Below are 15,414 nucleotides of genomic sequence, written 5' to 3'. Positions count from 1 at the left end.
CATTGTTCTAGGGACGCCTGGGTGGCTCAGTCAGTTAAACGTCTGCCTTCGGCTCAGGTCATGATCCCAGGGTCCTGGGATCGAGTCCCGCATCAGGCTCCCTGCTCTGCGGGGAGCCTGCTTCTCCCTCTGCCTCTGCCTCTCTCTCTCTGTCTCTCATGAATAAATAAATAAAATCTTTAAAAAACAACAACAACAAAAAACACCACCATTCTATGAAATGGCTCTCAAGGCCAGTAGCTTGCACTGCCAGGCATTCCAGACAAGTGCAATAGATAGGGACTCTGTTTTCTCCTTCTTTCTTCTTACAAGAGCAATAGACTGTGAGCCAGGCATATGGGTATGAACTAGAGTTCTGCTACTTCCCAGCTGTGTGACGTTGAGTAAGTGTCCTGACCTCTTCGAGCAAATGTCAGCTGTCTCACCAAATAGGCACCGTATGTGGAAGGCGGGCATGGAGCTGGAGCGCTGGGAGGCAGGGAGTGAAGACGTTAACCTGAAGACGTTGCCTCACTGCCCTGGGCTACTGCTGGGTTTGCAAAGGATACACATGCCCCCACCCTCTCTGCAGGTGATGGCTAGACTCTGGAACACACTGAGGCTTCGGTGCTGCCTCTCACCAGGGCTTCTGACACCCTAGTCTACCATGCAGAGGCACAGATGAGCCCCTGGGGGTTTCTTCATGGCCATTTCAGAAGTGGTAGTATGGGTAGCTGACATCCATAACAGAAGGATCCTCAGGGGGGCCTTTCTCCCAGGTGACAGGCATGGACACCAAGGCCCAGGTGCCTGATAATACCAGGATGGCATAAAGGCAATACCAGAGGCTTCCAAGGTCTTTAGCTGTGTTTTGAACAAGAGGACTGGGAACAGAATGAAAGGCATCATGAGTCATTCTGGGACACGCTGGCCTAAGATCAGGCCTTTGACTGAGACCTCAGACTTTGGCGGGGAGGGGCGTCCAAAAGCAACCTCCCCTTGGATCCAGTCTACTGGGTCTCAGGGCCAAAGCAGTAGCTCTGCCTGGTTGGGACAGGGAGAAGGAAGCACTGAAGTCAGTAATTCAAGGTTGCTTTCTTGGCCCAGCCCCATCTGGCACTGTTGACTGTGAGGCAATGAAGGGGAGAGCTGGGGACACAGGGCAGAAAGAGGTTGCTAGTATTTGGAGTGAATTGGTGTGACCAGGAAAGTGGGGGTTGGGGTCAGATTTTTCTAAATAAAACCCAGCCCCAGCTGGTGTCTCATTTCAAGAACATGGGCGATGAGACTGGTTGCTTGCGACAGAACCAATCAGTATTGTGTTCCGCATGCAAACAGGCAAAGATGGAACTGTTTCCCCGGGTGGATCCTGAACTCCTTCGGTGCAGGCTGCATGAGGACTCGTCTGGATCGTGATAAGCATTAACTACAACCGTTGAGCCGAGGGTGTGCCCCAAGCCTTTTCCTTGCGTTATGTCACCCACCTCTCCTGGCAGCCCTGTTACTGTTACAATTCCCATTTCGGACGGGAGAAAACAGAGTCTGGCTAGGCTGAATTAACTTCGAGGATCAGCAGCTTGACCTGGTGAGAAGCAGAGGAGAAGAGATTTCAGCTCTTGACTCGGATCAGTCTACGCAACTCGTGTGGACAGGAGTATCTGAGCGCGAACTTGAGGAGCCGACGTGCCCGTGGTCTTAGTCCAAGAACACGGAACCCGCACTTGGTTAATGCGAAGGAGTTTCAGTCCAGCCAACGCGAAGGGCGCAGGCGTTTGCTCACTTTGGGGGTTCAAGCTGATTTGTCAGCAACTGACACCCAGGTTTAGATAGGGCATCCCGGAGAGAGGGGTTTAGCCCCGCTAACAGCTGCCCTAATCCCCCAGCTCAGACCCCGGCTCGCGCATCCCCGCGGGTCTGTCGATCTCTAGCAGCAGCCCCTTGGCTCCAAAGGAAGCGCGCTCTGGGCGCTGGGGCGGGGTCCGGCTGGCGCGGGGGGCGGGGGGGCCCGGAGGAGGCCGGCCAGGCCCAGGCCCCGGCCCCGCCTCCTCTCCGGCGAGGCCCAATCGGGTGGCGGCGCCCGACATCCCCGCCCCGCCCCTGCCCGCGCGCGGGCGCCGGGCAGGCCTCGGCCCCGCCTCCTCTCCGGCGAGGCCCAATCGGTGGCGGCCCCCGACACCCCCGCCCCGCCCCTGCCCGCGCGCGGGCGCCGGGCAGGCCTCGGCGGCTCGCAGCCAGGCGGCCCGGAGCAGCACGGGCGCTGGGGTCTCGCCTGCCTCGCTCGGTTCGCTCGCCTGCCTGGCGGGATGGCTGGCTACCTGCGGGTCGTACGCTCGCTCTGCAGAGTCTCCAGCTCCGGCGGGCCGGCCTGGGCGCCGGCAGCCCCGACGGGCCCCAACTTGCAGGAGCAGCCGCGGCGCCACTGTGAGTGCCACGAGCAGGGTCCGGGCGGGGCGGGCTCCGGGCACCGCGACGTGGCGGCCTCCCGGGCGGGGACCTGGGAGCGCGAGTCGGGACGATCGCGGGGCCGGGGCGGCGGGCTTGGCACATAAAGAGCCGGGGGGCGGGGACGCGCTCCCCGGCCCCAGGCTCTCTGGCCGCGCCAGGCGCAGGGGTGGGGACTTGAAGGACGGTGGCAACTGGTGGCCCTGGCACGGCAGGTCCTGCGGCCCTGCGCGGGCGGGGGTTCCGGGCCTCCCCGCGCCCCCAGGTATTCCTGTGGGGGGTGCCGGGGGGGGGCCCGGGAAGGGGACAGGCCGGCGAGTAGGGGGCCGGAGCACCCGGCCCGGTGTTCGCGTGAGAGGGATGGTCGCGGCGCGGGCCCCGCTCAGACAAAGGCGGGGAGGAGGCTGCCGCTTCCCCTTTGCAGCCCGGCGCTCTGTAACCCCTCCTCGCTGTCAGGCCCGCGTCAGCTATTTTTGGAGGCTTTTACGCGACAGCTGGAGGAGCGTCCTTTTTATTTTACCTTTTGTTTACCCCCACCCCCCACCCCGGTCTAACTTAAGTCTCCATCCTGGGGCCTCTCCTTGGCCTGACCTGCCTTTTCTCGCCAGCCCAGCCTGCGCTGCTCCTTGGCCTGGCCCTCTCTCCCAACTGGGAGACTGGGCTCCTGGGCCGCCGCACCAAAATGCCACTTTCCTGAATAGTTCCTCACTGCTTCTGCGGTAGCCTTAGCACCCTGCTTAGGAGAGAAGACAGTAGTCGGGTCAGAACGAGCAGGATTTAGCGTGAATCTCCATTACCAACCCCTCCCCCGCCCCCTGTGGCATGTGGGCATTGGCCCGCCCTGAGGCTCTCCATTGCCAGCTACAAAAGGCAGGGAGAATGTAGGTCTCTTGGCCCTGTCTCTTGCCTGTTGCCGCGGAAACCCCTTTCCTGACCTGGCCTGCAGCCCCTCAGAGTGAGTGAGGACGGTGAGGAAGAGGGAGTGGGGCCCAGGCAGCCGGGCCTTAACTGTTAGGGTAGGTAATCTTTAACGAGTGTGGGAGCAGCTGACCAGAATTGGGGAGGAGGAAGGGGGGAGAGCTTGGTCCCCCACCCCCACGTCTCCTGCCAAGAAGAAAGGGGCATTTCTGCTTTTGTACTAATGGGATTTGTCTCTAAGTGGTCAGTCCTGCAACTCCAAGGTTCTAAGTGCCCACAGGCCCCAAAACAGAGTTTCCCATATGGCAGAGTTTCCTTTAGCAAAATGGAGTGGGAGTTAGGTACATTCTCCAGGTCTCCCCTTTTCTCCTTTGCATTGATGGTAAGAAAGAAAGTTCTTTCAGTCGTAGGTCCTTCCAGAAGTCCCCAAGTGGATGGGTTATTAATGGGGCCAATACGTAGTATTTGAGTTGGACAAGAGATTACAACTGTGGCCTCTGCTAGTTTGTTACCTGGCAACGCTGCGGGAGGCAGAATATTTGGCATTCCCCTTGATGACAAGGAAAGAATATATTTTTTTTGGCTAAAACACTCCTGTGTCTTTGCTGCTCGGTAATTCCCACGTCTCTAGTTTTGCAGTTCCTAGGCCTCCAGCGATTGCTGGTGGTGGTTCTGATATGCTGGCCTTTGGGAAAGTGAGGGTGGGCTCTGCCCAAGCGCTCACTGGGAGAATGATCTTGTCTGGCCTTCCTTAGCTCCACTCCTCTCCCGGGAGCTTCTTGATTTTCTCACCCTACCTCTTAACTTTTCAGACCTTGGTGAACTTGCCTGAACTCTTAGATTCCAGGGCAGATTATTTAATGATTGTTCAAAGTTCTGCAGACCCACCGGTGGAGTTATTATTATTTTTTTTTAAACTCTTTTTTTTTTTTTTTTTAAGATTTTATTTATTTATTCATGAGAGACACAGAGAGAGAGAGAGGCAGAGGGAGAAGCAGGCTCCCAAGGAGCAGGGAGCCCGATGCGGGACTCGATCCCAGGATGCTGGGATCATGACCTGAGCCGAAGGCAGAGGCTTAACCATCTGAGCCACCCAGGCGCCCTCACCGGTGGAGTTATTAACGTGTTCTCCACTGAAGCTGGTTTCAACCACATCAGATAAGACCACTGCTGCCCCATCAGAGGTTTACCCCAGCCCCCAAATCCTCCATGGGAGCTTGGAGTCTCTTGTGCTGGTTCCATTCAGGTTATGAGGTGCTGGACACCGCCCTCTGGTTACTGGAAGCTAGGCTCTGTGACCTGCCCTGGAGTTTACACTAATGTAAATGCATGTTTAAAATGCCGGTGGAGGGGCATCTGGGTGGCTCAGTCGGTTAAACCGCTGCCTTCGGCTCAGGTCATGATCCCAGGGTCCTGGGATCGAGCCCCGCATCGGGCTCCCTGCTCAGTGGGGAGCCTGCTTCTCCCTCTCCCTCTGCCTGCCTCTCTGCCTACTTGTGCTCTCTATCTCTCTGTCAAATAAATAAATAAAAAATCTTTTAAAATGCCAGTGGATTGCACATTTTAACACAGTATGAAGCGTGAGCTTTTCCAGGGCAAGTTGCCCATTGCCTGGCAGAGATGCCACCCATGTACATTTGTGATGGTCTGGTGCAATCTGCTGGTGAGAATTCGCCCAGTCTCTGTGTGGCAATGCATCCCGGGGTGGGGGGGCGGGGATGGGAGGGAGCACATTTCATCCCAAGAGGAGGGGAGGGAAGGGCAGCAGCTTACTATAGACCAAATTGACTGTGACTTGACATTCACTGGTGACTTCAACAACTATTGTGTTCTCCTGTGTTTCAGGCAAGGTGCTGGGGACAGAGCCAGGGGTAAGAGGCAAAGATTTCTGCCCTTGTGGAGCCTAAATTCTAATGCGGGGACAGTCAGTAAAACAAGGTCGAAGTTGGCTAGTATGGAGTAAAGGAACATTGGCTAAGGGGAACAAATCGGGGCCAGGCAGGTGTGCGTGGAAGTTTGGATGGGGTGGCCAGCAAAGACCTTGAATGAAGCGCTAAGGGAAGGAAGGAAACAGGCCGTTTGGTTGTCAGGTGCCAAGGCCATGCTGGGGGTGTCCCCCTTTGCTTGAGGGAGGAGTGCCTGCGGCTGGCACAGAGTTGGGGGGGCAGTGACAGATTAGGTCAGACCTCTGGGGGTCTTGCATTTTTGAGGACTTTGACCTTTACTCTGTGCGAAAGGGGAAGCTTTGCAGGGTTTTGAGAAGAGTATGGCCTGATATACATTTTAACAGGAGCACTCTGGTTTCAGCGTCTTGGTAGGCTTGTAGTCCTAATCTGGCAAGAGATGGTGGGGAAAAAGAAAGAGAGAGAGAAATGGTGACGGGCACCTGGGTGGTAGCACTGGGAGTGGTGAGAAGGGACTGGATTCTGATGTATTTTGAAGGAAGAGCCAATAGGATTTTTTGATGGTGCAGATGCGGGTGTGAGGGAGTGGAGTGGAGGATGACACCAAGGAAAACGCTAGAGCCTCTTCCAGATCGCTGCCCTGCCTTCTTGAGCTCCCAGGAATTGGGGGCTTCCCCTCGCATTCTGCTGGGCCATGCTGGCCCATCAGCTTCTCTGCTGACCCGCGGCCAGGGTGGGAAAGTGCAAAGCACTTACTCTTGGGGGGAGGCTGTCTTGGGAGAGACCTTCAGCCTTGAGTTTGGAGTAGCAGGCCGATCTCGAAACTGGGGACAAGTTTTGATATCCTTACTTGGTGCTGGGTGCTAGCAGTCCAGATGAGGAGGAGAACTGGCCTGTTGGGTCGCCTGTGGCTGGTATAATTCCGTCCCACACTGTGACCAAGAGGACATGTGCAACATGGCTTCTGAAGATTTCATGGTGGTTGGCCCTTGGAAGCTGTCAGGGAGGCCCATGTACTGTTCCTTGGATTTCAGATTGCTTGTCATCATTTGTCACCCAGAGAGGGGCACACGACGGCTGTGTCTTTACCATATTGGCCGAACCACACACCAGGTCGCCAACTCTGATGTCTTGGGGGGTCCTCTGGAGGGTACATAATGGGCCTGGAATCAAGGAGAAGGTGTGCGTGAGCACCAGCTCAGTGTGGGGGAAGCAACTCATGCTTCAAGAAGAGACTGGAGGGGCGCCTGGGTGGCTCAGTGGGTTGAGCATCTGCCTTCGGCTCAGGTCATGATCCCAGAGTTCCGGGATCAATCCCAGTGTCAGGCTCCCTGCCCAGTGGGGAGCCTGCTTCTCCCTCTCCCTTGCCTTCTCCCTCTGCCACTCCCCCTGCTTTTCCCTCTCTCTCTCTCTCTCTCAAAGAAATAAATAAAATCTTAAAAAAAAAAAAAAGAGACTGTATTTTTATGTAAAATCTCCTGGGTTGTTCTCCCCCCCCCCGCCGCCCCCCGGTTCAAATTTTTAAAAAAAATCTTATTTCTTATTTTGTATTGTGGTAAAAACCACACAATAAAAATTTCCATCTTAACCATTTTTAAGAGTGCAGTTCAGTAGTGTTAATACTTTCACATTGTTGTAAAACCAATCCCCAGAGCTTTATCATCTTGCAAAACCGAAATTCTGTACCCATTAAACAACAGTGCCCCACCCCCTCCTCCCCCAGCTCCTGGCAACTCCCCACCCTTCCACTTTCTGTTTCTATGAATTTGACTACTCGAGGTACCACCTGTAAATAAAATCAGACCCTAGTTTTCTTCTTGTGCCTAGCCTGTTTCAGTCCTCATAAGTCCTCCAGGTTTATCCCTGTTATACCTTGTGTCAGCATTTTCTTAATTTTTAGGGCTGAATATTCCACTCTCTATATACCCATTTAAAAAATAGTCCATTTGGGGGCGCCTGGGTAGCTCAGTCGTTGGGCGTCTGCCTTCCGCTCAGGTCATGATCCCGGGGTCCTGGGATCGAGCCCCGCATCGGGCCCTGCTCAGCGGGAAGCCTGCTTCTCCCTCTCCCACTCGCCCTGCTTGTGTTCCCTCTCTCACTGTCTCTCTATCTGTCAGATAGATTAATAGAATCTTTGAAAAAAAAAAAAAGTCCATTTAAAATTTACTGACGTTCTGCGTAAGGTACAGGAATTATGAAAAGCTTAGGCAGTATGGTTATTAATTCCTTGCATATTTATTATTGCTTCTGATTTATTATAAGAGTTACCTCCCAGAAATGTTAATCACAGACGTACTGAAAGTGTTTGGGATGGGGTAATGCTGTCTGGGTAAGTATACCACATTGTAAGTCCACTGGCCGTCCAAGGGGAAACTGGCTTTGTGGAATTTGAAACAAAAGAACTTGAGCAGCAAAAGCTATTGAGGTAGGTCCCGATCCATCGCTTGTCACTAACCATGCCGGCACTTCCTTTTTTTTTTTAGCTTCCAAGCAAGTCCATGCACATTTGAGTGGTGGGGAGCCCAGTCTTGGAGAAACTTGGAATTAGGAACATTGTTTAACCTTTGGAGGGACGTTTCTCTTACCCTTCCTGGATTAGTTTCCAGAGTCCTCTTCTCTCGAAGGCTCGTACCACATTTTGTTCATCCATTCGTTCCTTGATGGACACTTGACTTGCTTCCACCTCTTGGCTATTGTCAATAATTCTGCTATGGGACATGAGTGTACAAATACCTCTTTGAGACCTTGCTTTTATTTTTAATTTTTTTTTTTAAGATTTTATTTATTTGCGAGAGAGAGAATGAGAGACAGAGAGCATGAGAGGGAGGAGGGTCAGAGGGAGAAGCAGACTCCCTGCTGAGCAGGGAGCCCGATGCGGGACTCGATCCTGGGACTCCGGGATCATGACCTGAGCCGAAGGCAGTCGCTTAACCAACTGAGCCACCCAGGCGCCCTGAGACCCTGCTTTTAATTATTTCGGATATATATCTAGAAGTGGGATTGCTGGACCATGTGGCAATTCTCCTTTATTTTTTAAGGGGGGAGGGGCAGAGGGAAAGGGAGAGAGAGAATCCCAAGCAGGCTCCATGCCCAGAGCAGAGCCTGAGCACCCCTCACCCCCCACCCCCCACCCCATCTCACAACCCTGAGATCATGACCTGAGTGGAAATCAAGAGTTGGGAGCTTAACCGACTGAGCCACCTGGGTGCCCCTGGACAATATGGCAATTCTATCTTTAATTTATTTTCTATCTTTAATTTTTTGAGGAACCATCATACTGTTTTCCATACTGGCTGCAACATTTTACATTCTTACCAGCTGTACACAGGGTTCCAGTTTCTCCACATCCTCACCAACACCTGTTGTTTTCTGTTGGGGGGTGGGGTTGTTAGTTTGGTTTTTTTTGATAGTAGCTATCCTCATGGGTGTGAGGTGGTATCTCACTGTGATTTTCATTTGCATTTCCCTAATGATTAGTGCTATGGGGTGACTTTTCATATGCTTCTTGGCCATTTATATATCATTTTTGAAGAAATATCTGTTCAAGTCCTTTGCCCATTTATTAATTGGTTGTTATTGTTGTTGAAATCACCTGATTTTAAAACCTTGGTCACCAATCAATATATTATTTTTTAAAAACCCTGCCTGAGCAGGGTCGTTTTTTTGTGATTGTTTGTAATTTTGTAATTGTTGGTAATTTTTATTTTATTTTTTAAAGTAGGCTCCATGCCCAGTGTGGGGCTTGAACTCACAACCTTGAGATCAGGAGTTGCATGCTCTACTGATTGAGCCAGCCAGGCGCCCCAAGTCTCTGCTGCTTTGGCTCCCATGGCTGCTGACTTTTTTTTTTATTTTATTTAAGATTTTATTTATTTATTTGACAGCAAGAGAGTGAGAGCACAAGCAGGGGGAGCGGCAGGGAGCCTGATGCGGGACTTGATCCCAGGGCCCTGGGATCATGACCTGAACCAAAGGCAGACACTTTTTTTTTTTTTTTTAGATTTTATTTATTTATTAGAGAGAGAATGAGAGACAGAGAGCATGAGAGGGAGGAGGGTCAGAGGGAGAAGCAGACTCCCTGCCGAGCAGGGAGCCCGATGCGGGACTTGATCCAGGGACTCCAGGATCATGACCTGAGCCGAAGGCAGTCGCTCAACCGACTGAGCCACCCAGGCGCCCCCAAAGGCAGACACTTAACCAACTGAGCCACCCAGGCGCCCCACTCCTGACTCTGTTAATAGCTCTGCTTGCCCTCTCTCTCCATCTGTAGGTTTCCCCTCACATATTCACTCCTTGAGGCCAGGCACTGTTACGTTTTTCTGTTTCAGGAAGAGGTGCTTAGCACCTGGTTGTAAATAAGTGGGCCCTGTGTCCTCTGAGGGTTTGACACCTGCAGGCACAGCAGGGAGGGCTGCCCGCTGTGATCTTGACATTGAGTTCTGCATGTAGGAGGTGTGTCCACAGCCCACAGGTTGCTGTGTGTGAAACCAAAAACTTGAGTGGAGCCCAGGTGAAGCTGAAACCTTCAGGACTGGCCCCAAATGAATTTTCCTTAGGGATTATGATTATGGCAGATTCAGTAGAGTTAAAAAAAAAATCTTGATTAGCTCTCATGACATTAACGCTTAAGAGATGCTCTTAAAGGGCGCCTGGGTGGCTCAGTCGTTAAGCGTCTGCCTTCGGCTCGGGTCATGATCCCAGGGTCCTGGGATCGAGTCCCACATCGGGCTCCCTGCTCTGCAGGAAGCCTGCTTCTCCCTCTCCCACTCCCCCTGCTTGTGTTCCTGCTCTCGCTATCTCTCTCTCTGTCAAATAAATAAATAAAAATCTTTAAAAAAAAAGAGATGCTCTTAAAAACTAAGCTAGCTCTGTAACAGCCCAGTAGACTTTCTGCAGGTCCTAAAGCCCTTTATACTCAAGCTTTCAACCAGGTAAGGTAAAGGAATTTTGTAACTTGGGTCCAAAGGCCCCTTCGAATCCTGGAAAGGGTGGTAGAGCTGGGTGCACCTTGTTCTGTAGGGAATGGAATGTTTGGAGTCTGTTTGCTTTCCACTTCTCTGCATGTGACCCATGAGGGTGTCCAGAGGCTGCGCTTGAACCAGAGACCTGGGATCTATCCTGACTTCTGACACAAGCCACACTCCCTGGGTCTCATTTTTCTTCCTAAATAATCTCTCAAATTCTTTTTAGGTTAAAAAAAAAAAATCTGTTTGCATATCCTTGAGAGATTATTTTTAGATTAAAAAAGATCTGTGCACATCTTTGGAAAGTGAGTCATTTTGCTGCACATAATTCACCTTTTTCTCAGCGGGCTGGGGAAGTCAGCATGAATCATGGTGGTGGTGTGTGTTGTCGGACAGTGATATGTTTGGGGTTGTGGGGTTTTGGCCACTTCTGTTTTACATGTGCGTAGGTGGTCATGCTTTTTTAGTCTTGGCCTGCTTTTTTTTTTTTTTTTAAAGATTTTATTTATTTATTTGAGAGAGAATGAGATAGAGAGAGAGCATGAGAGGGGGGAGGGTCAGAGGGAGAAGCAGACTCCCTGCCGAGCAGGGAGCCCGATGCGGGACTCGATCCCGGGACTCCAGGATCATGACCTGAGCCGAAGGCAGTCGTTCAACCAACTGAGCCACCCAGGTGCCCCTAGTCTTGGCCTGCTTTTTACAGACTTCTGTCCCTTGCTGTCCACCTAGCGGTGGTCACTTCTTCTGACCATTGGTGTTTTTAAGTGAGCATCTTGGTCCCCTGTTCGGACTTGCTGTCTAATCTCTGGTGAGGTGAAAGACCCAGCACTCCATCTGTAAGGATTGTGTGTAACGTAAGAGTCCATGGGCCCTGAGTGAGGGCTGAGGAGGCTCTGCTGGGGACAGAGCCCCACTCTTAGCTGTCCTGCCTGCGTTCCAGCAGCGAGTGAACTTTCTGGTGATGGAGGCCGGCTGTAGGTGTCGCACAGATCTGCTTGCGCGACTCTGCAGTCACTGCCTCCTCCCGGCTGTGCATAGAGGAACGTGCTAGCGCGTGGGTACCTCCTCTGTCTGCTCCAGGCTGAGGCTCAACAAGCTCCCTCCAGGTAGCCTGCACTGATTTAATGCGGTAGGCCGTTTTCCTGAATTTTCTTTGGAATTCACTTCCCAGACTGTTGGTTTTTCTCATGAGTCAGACTTTGCTTGGAGAGCCTCCCCCGGCTCCTCTTGTCCTCAACCATCTCCCTGGACCTTAGATGCTTCTCTGGCGGGACTGGCTACCCTGAGCCAGCTCGTGTTGAGGGTTCTGAGTTCTAGTCCAGATGCCCTAAGCCACGCTTTCCATCGAGAAAGGTGTGACTCCTGGTAGATGTATTGTCTTCAAGCAGTGTAACCTGTGTCGGTCTCTTCTGCCTTCAGATTCCAGGGGAGAGGGTCTGACCGGCCGGGCTGGCATCCTTCTGGCCAGTCCTAGGTGGCCATCCTCAGTGGGGGATCCAGGCCCCCCAGGTGGCCGGGGAGCTGCTCCTGCTGAGGGGGACGGAACGTGGGGAGCTGGGCCCTGGCTGACACGGCTCCCTCCTTGGTGAAGGGCAGGTCCGGCCGGGGAGGAGAGGGGCTCCCCCACGAACCTCCCCAGAGGTGTGATGCGCTCTGTGTGCCCGGTTCCAGATGCCGACAAGAGGATCAAGGTGGCGAAGCCGGTGGTGGAGATGGACGGCGATGAGATGACCCGGATCATCTGGCAGTTCATCAAGGAGAAGGTAGTTCCTCCCAAAGCAGGCGGCTCTCCGCACGGCCTCCTGGGCCCCGTGTCCGGTCCCAGGGCTCACCCGCCACCCTGGTGGGCAGCAACAGCCTTTTTCTGTCCTTCCATCCACCTTTCTGTCATGGCCACACATAGTTTTCACGACGTCAGGCAGGGGCCCGGCCTCAGCCGTCTGTCTTGTGCTGGTACCAAAGCCCACATGTTTTCCAGAATGGGTGCACATTCAAGGCCCATCCTGTATCGGGTCCGTCTTGATGCCCCACAGTCCGATGTGCGTTCTCCAGGGCGTGGGAAGAGCAGGGCTGGTGTGCCGGGCAGCATGCACACCTTTCCTGGGCAGTTCAGGGACGTTATCTGGAGTCGTGGCTGTGGTGTGTCGTCGGACAGTGATACGTCCGAGCCATCGAGCCGTCATGGCAGAGGGCTCCCAGCGTGGCTCCTTGGCTTCCCCAAAGTCGCTGTGGTCTGGATCTGCCTGGAGAACTTGTCCATGTGAAGACCCCTGTATTGTGTGTGTGTCCACAAGAAGGTCGAGAATTGCCACTTCTGAATGGGGAGGAGAAGGGAACCCACCGTACAGAGAAATCTAGATGCACTTGGGGTTGGGGTTCAGCTGAGTTGGTGGGCCATTGCGGTCCATGCTAGGGGCTGAGCCCTCTGAGGGGCTGCAGCCTGGTCTGCTGGCCTCTTTCCAGAGAGCCCTGCATCCTGACGGCTTCTGCCTGGCCCCACGGAGGAATGGCTGATCCCACCCTTCTGGCCGTGCTGCCCGCTTCCTCCACTGGCCTTCCCTGACTGGGTGTCCTGTGCCATGGCCCACACATGCCCCTGAGTCACAGACATCTGGGCTGACGCCTTGCCCCGGTCATCTGTCTCTAGCTCATCCTACCCCACGTGGACGTCCAGCTCAAGTACTTCGACCTGGGGCTCCCACACCGTGACCAGACCAATGACCAGGTCACCATAGACTCTGCGTTGGCCACCCAGAAGTACAGTGTGGCCGTCAAGTGTGCCACCATCACCCCTGATGAGGCCCGTGTGGAAGGTGTGAGGGTGCGGAGGTGGGTGGGCCGGGGCAGTGGGGGCTGGGCCACGAACCCGGGAGACGGGAGCCCCAGGGGTGCCTGCAGATGAAGCTGGGCGGGGTGTTGTTCCCAGGCCCGTGGTGTTTGTGCTCTGCTGTGCGGCTCTGGCCAGGGTAGGGGTCGTTGGCAACAGCGAGGAGGAAGCTCATGCAGGCACAGTAAGGATGGCCTCTTTGGGCAGCCTGCCCCTCTGGGCTCCTGGACTGTTCTGCAGGCAGAACACAGAGTGCTCTGTGTCAGGCTCATATCCTTCAGAGCCTCAGAGGGCGCTGGGGAGCATTGCTTGGATCTCACCCCCCACTCGGCACCGCAACTCTGTCTCAGAGAGGTGCCCTCACCAGGCTTGGACTGGCTGCTGGGCCCTGGTTCTGGGACCACTTTCGAGGGTTCCATGAAATAGGGCCCCAGTGTGTGGACAAAGGGGCCAGGTTTGGAAAATTCGAGAAAGGGTAGCTTAGGGGCTCGCGGAGCTCTTCCTCTCTTGCTACGACCTGCAGTGTGAGGGAGCTGGAAGGAGGCATTCAAGGCCCATTTCCCAAACGCTCCAGAGCTCCTCCCGTCTTTGGGTGCAACCTGACCTTAGGCTACTGGAATCATCTCCGTGCTAAACTCTTTTTGCAGGTTTTCTTTTATTTCTCCCGAGCCCTGGGATTTAGGCATCCCTATTTTGTGGACAAGGAAGTAGGGAGTCACTGTCTTAATAATGTGGGCTGGACCCCGTGGTTCGTGGCAGCACCACGGTCTGCTGCAAGCCGGGTGCTGCCACGGCCGAACATGATGTGGGAGCCGCTTTAGGAAGAAGTTTATTTAATCCTCACCGCGACCCTTAGCAATCATTTCATTTTATAGCTCGGGTTAAGCCACCTGCATAAAACTCACAGTTAGAGGTGGTGGAGTTAGACCCTGAAGCCAAGCAATCTGATCCCACAGCCCACACATTCATATTCTAGACATTCCCCAGGATGATTTCCAGGGCCCCCGTCTGGCCGCGTTCTTGCCTAGGGTTCAAATTTTGGTTGGAAGGTGGGGGCTGCAGCCGGGCCACTTCGTCTCTGTCCTCACAGAGTTCAAGCTGAAGAAGATGTGGAAGAGTCCCAACGGGACCATCCGAAACATCCTCGGGGGGACCGTCTTCCGGGAACCCATCCTCTGCAAAAACATCCCCCGCCTCGTCCCTGGCTGGACCAAGCCCATCACCATTGGCAGGCACGCCCACGGCGACCAGGTTGGCCCCGGAGGGAGCTGGCTCGCACTGGCCTGGGACCCTCACCCGGGCCCCCTGGCCAGAGCCGCGCTCTTGTCTCCGTAGTACAAGGCCACGGACTTTGTGGTGGACCGGGCCGGCACGTTCAAGATCGTCTTCTCCCCGAAGGACGGCAGTGGCGCGAAGGAGTGGGAGGTGTTCAACTTCCCCGGCGGCGGCGTGGGGATGGGCATGTACAATACGGACGAGGTGAGGCCCCGGCGCGCGGCTCCCCGAGCCTGGCCCCCCGCTCGGGCCGCTGTGGACTAGCCGATTCTGACTGCCCCGCGACAGCGGCCTGAGGAAGCTCCGCGGCCTGCGAGCAAATGCATCGGGATGCGTTCAGGGGGACCCGCAATGTGCCTGGGGTGGAGTGGGGCGGGCGGACTCCTGCTTAGCAGATGCTCCTGCTGTGCTCCTTCTCCGACACCCCGACTTCCTGTGCTCCTTCTCCGACACCCCGACTTCCTGTGTGTCTTCTCCGACACCCCGACTTCCTGTGTGTCTTCTCTGACAACCGACTTCCTGTGCTCCTTCTCTGACACCCCGACTTCCTGTGCTCCTTCTCCGACACCCCGACTTCCTGTGCTCCTTCTCTGACACCCCAACTTCCTGTGTGTCTTCTCCGACACCCCGACTTCTGTGCTCCTTCTCTGACACCCCGACTTCCTGTGTGTCTTCTCCGACACCCCGACTTCCAGTGCTCCGACACACCGACTTCCAGTGCTCCTCCGACACCCCGACTTCCTCTGCTCCTTCTCCAACACCCCGACTTCCAGTGCTCCTTCTCTGACACCCCGACTTCCTGTGCTCCTCCGACACCCCGACTTCCTGTGTGTCTTCTCTGACACCCCGACTTCCTGTGCTCCTTCTCCGACACCCCGACTTCCTGTGTGTCTTCTCCGACACCCCAACTTCCTGTGCTCCATCTCCGACACCCCGACTTCCTGTGTGTCTTCTCCGACACCCCGACTTCCAGTGCTCCTTCTCCGACACCCCGACTTCTGTGCTCCTTCTCCGACACCCCGACTTCCTGTGCTCCTCCAACACCCCGACTTCCTGTGCTCCTTCTCCAACATCCCGACTTCCTGTGCTCCTTCTCCGACACCCC

General features: G+C 54.5%; 1 protein-coding gene across 1 annotated transcript in view; it reads left to right on the top strand.

Moving 5' to 3' along the window:
* The first annotated feature begins 2,207 nt into the window (after nt 1–2,207).
* The window catches only part of IDH2 (isocitrate dehydrogenase (NADP(+)) 2), a 17,319-nt gene continuing 4,112 nt past the window's right edge, over nt 2,208–15,414 (top strand). The window contains exons 1-5 of the mRNA XM_035024145.1: nt 2,208–2,400; nt 11,879–11,970; nt 12,855–13,020; nt 14,125–14,285; nt 14,370–14,513. Of these exons, the coding sequence (XP_034880036.1) occupies nt 2,283–2,400; nt 11,879–11,970; nt 12,855–13,020; nt 14,125–14,285; nt 14,370–14,513 (681 nt within the window). The 5' untranslated portion in view covers nt 2,208–2,282. The remainder of the gene's footprint in view (nt 2,401–11,878; nt 11,971–12,854; nt 13,021–14,124; nt 14,286–14,369; nt 14,514–15,414) is intronic.

This window comes from Mirounga leonina, unplaced genomic scaffold (genome assembly GCF_011800145.1).
Source record: "Mirounga leonina isolate KUSES-001 unplaced genomic scaffold, KU_Mleo_1.0 Mir_178, whole genome shotgun sequence".
In the NCBI taxonomy this organism is placed as follows: domain Eukaryota; kingdom Metazoa; phylum Chordata; class Mammalia; order Carnivora; family Phocidae; genus Mirounga; species Mirounga leonina.
The sequence above is the reverse complement of the archived record's forward strand: the minus strand, read 5'-3'. Positions and strand labels throughout refer to the sequence as shown.